This window comes from Aspergillus nidulans, chromosome V (assembly GCF_000011425.1).
Source record: "Aspergillus nidulans FGSC A4 chromosome V".
Classification (NCBI taxonomy): domain Eukaryota; kingdom Fungi; phylum Ascomycota; class Eurotiomycetes; order Eurotiales; family Aspergillaceae; genus Aspergillus; species Aspergillus nidulans.
In genome coordinates this window covers 3,127,493-3,135,566 of record NC_066261.1, presented here as the reverse complement: position 1 = coordinate 3,135,566, position 8,074 = coordinate 3,127,493, and the positions used below count along the sequence as shown (strand labels likewise).

General features: G+C 50.3%; 3 protein-coding genes across 3 annotated transcripts, besides 1 other annotated feature; 1 reads left to right on the top strand and 2 right to left on the bottom strand.

The window, feature by feature from the left end:
* Positions 1-8,074: part of a sequence feature (contig 1.92 1..62660(-1)) that runs on past the window's edge.
* ANIA_11665 (uncharacterized protein) lies at positions 249-460 on the top strand (the record flags this gene model as incomplete). Its single annotated transcript, XM_050612379.1, has 2 exons — positions 249-289; positions 397-460. The coding sequence occupies 2 exons, from the start codon at positions 249-251 to the stop codon at positions 458-460; spliced, it is 105 nt and encodes a 34-aa protein (XP_050468308.1).
* On the bottom strand, positions 1,691-4,968 carry ANIA_05248 (uncharacterized protein; the record flags this gene model as incomplete). Its single annotated transcript, XM_657760.1, has 8 exons — positions 1,691-1,696; positions 1,756-1,797; positions 1,830-1,841; positions 2,226-2,811; positions 2,884-3,264; positions 3,319-4,107; positions 4,372-4,598; positions 4,648-4,968. The coding sequence occupies 8 exons, from the start codon at positions 4,966-4,968 to the stop codon at positions 1,691-1,693; spliced, it is 2,364 nt and encodes a 787-aa protein (XP_662852.1).
* ANIA_05249 (uncharacterized protein) lies at positions 6,668-7,673 on the bottom strand (the record flags this gene model as incomplete). The annotated part of the gene is made up of 5 exons (XM_657761.1): positions 6,668-6,822; positions 6,934-6,975; positions 7,407-7,422; positions 7,491-7,524; positions 7,663-7,673. The coding sequence occupies 5 exons, from the start codon at positions 7,671-7,673 to the stop codon at positions 6,668-6,670; spliced, it is 258 nt and encodes an 85-aa protein (XP_662853.1).

The following is an 8,074-nucleotide window of genomic DNA, read 5'->3' as shown; positions in this document are numbered from 1 at the left end:
TAAATCACTGTACCATCCAGTCACACCGGCCTGAAACAACCACCTTACTGGGCCGCCAATCATGCGGCCTTGGGATGCAGATACCTTCTCTAGGCTTGACAGACTTGACAGGGACAAGGCCTCGGCATACCCTTTGTCATTGAACAGCCATGCCAGCTCCTGGTCTGCTGCCTTGCCCACCCACAAGCCCTGCTTAGCAGCTGCTGCCTATATCTGGATAATATCCCAGTACTAGGGGTCAAGCCACAATGGCCTTCTGCATAACAAGAAAGCATGCCACCTTCAGCATGTATAAGAGGATTAGTAGATAGCTATCAGCATTGTGCCAGCCCTGCTTGCTGTAACTAAGGACAGCCATTATATATACTAACAGGCTCTTATACTTATATATCTTAGTCTTCTGGTTAAGCAGCTCAATGCAGAAATCAAGGCAGGCCTGTCTCCAACAGGGTCATCATAAATGCCTCAAGTTGGTTGGTATCCAAGATCAGATCAGGGCTCTGGCATGATGCTGGCAACCAACCTACCTTATCAGATCTACAGGCAAGCTGCTATAGTTGCTGCCAGGTCTACTGCTATTATACAGTCATAACATAGCTTAGCTTTTTTTATTATTATGGCTACTTAGTCTGCATGTAAATAAGGAACAGCAGGATCTGCTGCCATAGCTATATATACTTTGCAATACTTGTCTTATCCATATATGCCTGCAGTAGACAGTGTGGGATCTAGTTAGGCACTGTGCTCGCAGCTATTATACAAATACTATTCCCACAGTGCTGTACTATGCACTGACTATGCTGAGCCAGCTGCCTCATAGCATCCTATACATGCTGCATTGCCTGGCTGACAGGATCTCCTTATTCATGCAGGGTGGCATTGTTCTCATTGCAGTCAGGGGCATGACAATATTGAGAAGGTCTTGGAAGTACATATTGGCAAGGTATTATGCCCATCAGGTCATGCGCAGCCACGGGTTCATATTATACAGTATATTGCTCTTGGCCGTCTGGCAGGCCGCCTGCTGCTTGTTGTCAGTCACACATGCTCTGATCTTAGCAGTGATCTGCTTGTAATCAGTTGATGGGGGTCAGGGCTTGTTGGGCTCGGGGTCACATGATTGGATGTGCATAAGGTGCAAGTTCTTGCGCGTGGGGAATACCTGCTGCCAGGCAACAATATAATATAACTGCTAAACCTCTTATAAACCCTGTACTTTGATATCAGCAGTAATATAGCCTTGGTATAGGTGCTATATCCAGCCATGGGCCTGGTACCAGTACTTTTGCATAGTCTTAAGACAGCTGCTAATATATAGATATAATAGATCTTGCTAGCACTACATACTATTAGTATATATAGGGATCATAGGAACTAGGTGATCAAGCTCACAGGGGATATAGATAGTAGTAGTATCAAGATAGATATCATGCCATTATTGGATAGTCTGGATAATAGGCTGAATCATTGAGCTTGAGAGGTGATATTTCTTGTAGAGATAGGCCTCAGCCTCCTTAATATATATACCATACTGGCATTAACAGCAGACAATAAACCCTAGTTCAGGGACTTTCACAAAGATAAAGGGGTCTATTATCACCAACAAGGTGCTGATTCAGGGGAATCAGAGTAAAAGTCAGATTTCTGGCCAGATCTTACCAGAATCCTGCATTATATTGCTTTTCTTATCCTATATCTATAATTAGGATAGTGTATACAACTAGTCCCCCATCAAAACTACAGACCTTGACTTACAAACTTTGGCTCAGCACCACAGCCTGAACTGACACTGGAAAGCTCTAAGATATTTCCTAGTTAGAATTAAGTACCTTATCTATATCCTGTAAATTTCTCAGCCTTGTTAGTAACTAAAAGTGCAAAGAGATGCTCAACCAAAAAACCAAGGCAATGCAAGACCTGTTTTGCCAAGACTTCCCTAACAACGAGCAAAGCGCTGCTCTTCATATCTTCACCCCCAGTAGATTAGGGCTGGCGCCGTCCTGGATAGCTTGAATGGCGGGGACCTGGACCCCCCGAAATGTCATATCTGGTCGGCCAGTCATGCGCTGCAGCGCCTGCTCCATGTCCATGGCAGCCAGCTGCTGGCACCACTGCTCCTGGTAGTCAACGGCCTGCTCCTCCCATAGGTTGGTGCGCTTGCCTGGTGCTGGGGCTGCTGGCAGGTCTGGGAAGCCCAAAAACTGGTGCTAATCAGTGCTCAACACCCAAAACCGCAGGCGGCGCGTCGTCGTGCTGCCAGCAAACTCGGTGCTCTCGCGGCCGTACACCATGCCGGCCACATGGGGGGTGTGGCCGGCCTGCTTGTCAGCAATGTTGCCAATGCTCTCCTCCTTATCCACCTCCATGGCAGCCATTTCCTGCTCCTGCTCAGCTTGGATGTTGTTGGGGAATATGCTTGATGGGCGTAAAAACTGACGGCTGATGCCAACGGCGATGTCTTGATAGTTAGTAATGTTTAATGCATGCTGGGCGCCAATGCTGGCCTCACTCTCCCGTTTCAGCACCTCGCGCAGCCGCTCGCTGGGCCACTCGCGGCCGGTGCCGACGTCAGGTCCCCATACATACGGGCTGCGGTGGGGGGGGCTGGGGGCAGGGTTCCTGGCTCGGGGGTTGCTGGGCCTGGCGTTGCTGGGTTGGGGGTTGCTGGGGCTCGAGCTGCTGGGATTGGGATTGCTGGCCCTAGGGCTGGGCCTGGGATTGCTGGGCCTGATCTGACCCCAGGTCACTGCCAGCTGGCGCACAAACAGCAGCACCAGCCACAGATACCACACCACCAGCTCCCCAACCTCCCTGGGCAGGTATCAGTAAATGATTTTGATGTCATTGCTGGCATGGAACCCCTTATGGTACACCATCACAAACACTACCATGCCATCCTTAATGAAGATGTTGCGCTGCCAGTTGTTTTTGGTGTTGACATGCTGGATGCTCAGTAGCTCTGGCGCCCGCACTGGCGCACCGCCTGTCAGGTGCATGGCCAGCGCCAGCTTCTCCTTGAACCGCGCCACCTGCTGGAAGTACTTCTGCAGTTTGGTTGGGCTGACGGCGCCCTGGGTGGTGAAGGCCCGGGCCACCGCCGGCTCGCCCGCAATCCGGTCGACCAGCCAGGTCCCCCCAGTGACGGGCCACGGGGTGCGGGGGTCCTGCAGGAAGCTCCAGCCGGGGGTGCCTTTGGTGGGGTTGTCAAACAGCTGGTGCCATGGGATGGGGGGCCATTGCTCCTGATTAGGCTGACACAGCAGGCTGGCCATCAGCTCCCGAGCACCTGCCACCACCCCATGTACAAAGCTTCAAAACTGGCCCATGGTGAAGTCCATTTCCTTGTACAGCAGCCGCTCCTGCCCCATCCAGGTGACATGCCCGGGGGTGGTTGTATTGTAGTGAATCTTCAGCCCAAACGTCCGCCAATCCAGCAGCACCTCGACGGGACCATGCTGGCCACGGACCATGAACTTCTGCACCATCCAGTCAACACCAGCCTGAAACAGCAGCTGGGAGCGCGGCATTCGAGTAATAGCCCTGCCCTGGGGCGGGGATGAGGGAGTCTCATTACTGGATGGCGGACTGGGCGCGCTTGCATACCCTTCATCCTCCATCAACCAGCCCAGCTCCTGGTCAGCAGCCTCCCCAGCCCAGGCGCCCTGCTCGCTGGCCGCCACCCACATCCTGATGATCTCCCAATGTTCGGGGTCAAGCCACAGCGCCTTCTGGACCACCAGGAACCGCGCCACCTTCAGCACCCGGGATATAATGGGGGGATAGCTGTCGGTGTCGCGCCAGCCCTGCTCCCCCCGGCCCAAGACCGCCATGGCACACACCAACGGGCTCTCATACTCATGGACCTTGATTTTCTGGTTCAGCAGCTCGATGCAGAACTCCAGGCATGTCGTTTCCAACGGGGTCATGACAAACGGCTCGATGCGGCGGGGATCAAGGTCGGGGGCCATCGGATCGGGGCTCCAGCGCGCTGACAGTCCGTCAGCTCTGTCAGCAGGCTCAGCAGGCCCACCCAGCCCATCTGGCAAGCCCATCAGCTGGCCCATCAGCAAGCCCGTCAGCTGGCTCAGGGGCTGGCAGGCAAGCCAGCTGCCACAGCCGTTGCCAGGTCCGCTGCTGCCGCGCTGTCATGACATAGGAGGGCTTCTTCTGCGCCATGGCCAGTCCGTCTGCGTGCGAATGATAAACAGCAGGATCTGCTGCCACGGCCGCACATGCTCCTGGATGCTCTTCTCGACCATGTACGCGCGCAGCGGCTGGTACGGCGTCTGATTGGGCATCGTACTGACCGCGGCCATGCGGATGCCGTTGCCGCAATGCTGGACGGTATGCTGGCTGCGCCGCGCCAGCTACATCATGGCGTCCCACACGCGCTGCGTGGCCTGGCTGGCGGGGTCTGCATCGTCAGGGTCTGGGGGGGTGACGACGTCGATCAGATCGGGGAAGTGGACGCCGGCCAGGTACCGCGCCCAGCGCGTCATGCGCAGCCAGGGGTTGGCGTCATGCAGGGTCTCGCTGTCGGCGGTCTCGCGCGCCTGCTGCTCATCATCGGCGGCGCGCGCTTTGATTTTGGCCGTGATCTGCGCTCGATCCGGCGCCGGGGTCGGGGGCTCAGCCTGGGCGTCGTACAATTAGATGTGCACCAGGTGCGAGTTCCTGCAGGTTGGGAACACCTGCTGCCAGGCTACCTGGCGAAATAACTATTGCAGCTCCTGCTTGCCCTGTGCTTTGACCTCTGCAGGCACATGCCCCTGGTAGGGATGCTGGGTCCAGCCATGCGCCTGCTGCCAATGCTTGCGCATTGTATTGATATAGGTCACCAGGTACTGGCAGTGGCTCGGATTGCGTTGGCACAGCATGCCATTGGTATGAACTGGCAGCCCAGGCAGCGGGTTTTCCAGCATATGGGGGATATGCACAGCTGCCGGGTCCTGGATCAGGTCCTGCCATTGCTCAATGGCCTGGGCGATGGGCTGGATGTTAATATTTATCAGACAATGCTTCTGGCGCAGATGTATGTAGACCTCTTTTAGATAGACCATGTGTTGGCAGTGTTGGTATACTATAATCCCCAGTTTAGGGATCTTCTGGAATATGGATTACTCCATTGTCAGGCAGGATGGGAAGCAGAGATTGGGAAGAATCAGAAACATCAGATGGCAGGGGCGTACGCAGCTTAAAACCTGTTGGGGGCCAATATGACTGGGGTCATGTTGTTTTGTAGGGCTTGGCTGCCGCATTGATCCCCCATTAACATTGCAACCACCTATCTTTGGCTCAACACCATGACCGCAACAGTGGTTGTATGGCCGTCAGATTCGGCTGTATACAAAATAAGCAACCCCAAAAGCACCTGCCAAAATTTCAGCCCAATCGCCCTACAAAACATGCAGTCAGTCGCACTTGAGGAGACCAGTCAGTCATTCGCGCGCTAGCCGCTGCCTCCGCCAATCAGCATCCAGGCCTGCTAAGACCCTACAACAGTTGCTCTATGACTTTCCGCCGCCTGTGGGTTAGAGCTGGATCTGCAAGCTGGTCATGAAATGCTTCTGGTAAAGGTGGGTTTCCACCTCAATTAGGTAAACCCTGTGCTTGCATTGGCGGCAGACCATGATCTGCAGCTCAGGGATTGTTTCAAAGAGTAGGTGAAGACATGCTGAGAGTTGTACCTATGGAGGCTCATACCTAGGAGTACATATCAACATGGAGAGATTCAAAACCAGGGATTGATTCTCCTAACTAAAATCTGCTGCTGACAGAGTATTTGCTTTTGTTTTTGATACACCAACCATCTATACAGCCATATCGCCGATCTCCCGTCCAACCTTGTATCCAACCCCAACCAACTTCAGCTCAACGCCATGCTATGATTCTTGGTTGCCTGGACTTGAAACTGTGCTCTGTTCTAGATAAGTGGCTGCTGCATCTACAGTAAAATTTCCAGCCCCCTAGCCCCCTGCATTCTAATCCCATTGTACTCCAGTTTCATGCCCAAAAAAATCCCATTGCACTCCAACCCGCCCATATATTACTTTAAAACCCTAATCCCATTGCACTGCAATGTTCCACCCCCAGTGGGTTAGGTTATAGGGGTAGGTCATGTTGCTTTAGCCTTTATATATGCATCTCTGTTTAGTGAGCCGTCCTGAAGTCTATACTGTTTTGTACAATCCAGCTACTTATCCAGAGCTTGTACTTCCTCCAAAGCTGTGGCAGCTTCCCAGGTTGGCCGAGCATAGCCTGACCATTTCACTAGGTATTCCAGCCAGTGACCTCTCCTGTATCTCCTGGGACATTCGTCCAGGATTTTCTCTACTATGTATTCTTTCTCGCCGTTCATAATGATGCCAGGGGGCTGGGTATCATCATTCTTCTGGGAAGGAAGTGGATCTGATAAAGCCAGCCGAAGCAGGTCTATATGGAAGACTGGATGGATCCCTGGGGGTGTATTCAGCTGTACAGCATAGCTACCTACCAGGCCTATAACCTTGTACTTAGTATTCTTCCAGTCCAGTTTCTTGCTGGGTCGGTCTGTACAGATGTTCTTCAGACTTAGCCAGACCTTATCTCCTACTTGGTAGTTTGTGGCCGGGCTCCTGTATTTATTAGCCTGATTCTCTACATTCTGTTGGGAATAGGCTATAGAGGCTTAAGCCCAGTCTAGGGCTTCCTTAACTTTCTGTACAATAGCTTCCCCTTTCTGGATAGGACTCTTGGCTGGTTCTTCAGCTAGTTGCTCTACCTCCTCAGTAAGGCTAAATAGGCTGAGGTTATATCTATGGCTTAGGTAGAAGGGGCTGACCCCTGTTGCTGTTAATATACAGCTATTAATTACTAGCTCTGTAAGTAGGAGTAACCTGTTCTAGTCCCTCTAGTCATAGCAGGTATAGATGCAGAGGTAGGTCTCTACTATACTGTTTATCCTCTCTGTTGATCTATCAGTCTGGGGGTGATAGGCTGTAGATAGTTAGTAGTTAATCCCTGTCAGGGTATATATATAAGCCTATATATTACTTGTAAACTGGCTTCCTCTGTCCAAGGTAATAGCCTTTGGGATCCTATGTTTGCTTATAAGTACTTGTACAAGGGCCCAGGCCATGCTCTTAGAGTTAATCTCTGATATTCCTTCTAGTATCACACCTTTGGTTAACTGGTCTGTGATAACCATGATATTTATACAACCTTTACTCTCTGGTAGGTCTATAATAAAATCTATTAAAACCTCCTGCCAGGGATAATTAGGTACAGGGAGGGGCTTTAATAGTCCCTTTCTCTAGTCCCTCCAAGATTTTGTCCTTCTATATATATCACAGTTTCAGACAAATCTCCTGATATCTTGGGACATATTAGGCCAGAAATATTAACAGCTAATTAGTATATATATTTACTCCTAGCCAGGGTGTCCTGTTAATATAGAGTTGTATATAGCTTAAATTATATTTGTACAGAGCTGTTTACTCCCAGGTACCTACCTCCTTCTGCAGAAGAAGATATAGCCTTAGGTGTCTAATTAGTATTCCAAGGTTCCTACTTTCAACTGTAGATATAGGGGAAATTTCCTTGCTCTATCCTTCAGGTACTATATTACCTTATTATACCCTTTATCCTGCTTGAGTGCCTCTTTCTATATATTATCTTTCTTACACAGCTTGCATGGTGGCTCTCTAGTTGGTTAAAGAGTAGCAACTACTATTTTTCCCAAGTATTTTTTACTAAAGAGTTGCATTGTATAAGACTTGACCCTGTTATCTTTATTATCAGGTATATCTTAGTCTCTCTATAAAAGTATATCAGCTCTCTGATTAGCTGACCCTTTCCTATATACTAACTTAAAGTTGAACCAGCTAAGAAATAAGGACTATTATATATACTGCTCTGTCAGTTTCCTTGGGGAGAAAAAGTACTCCAGGTTCTTATAGTTAGTAATAACTTAGAATTCTCTATATAAGTACAGTTCAGCATCCCAGGCTTCAAGGTATTATATAATTATAAGTAGCTCCTTGTCATAGATCTTGTAGTTATATTCAGCTGGAGAATTCCTTTTAGAGAAGTAGGT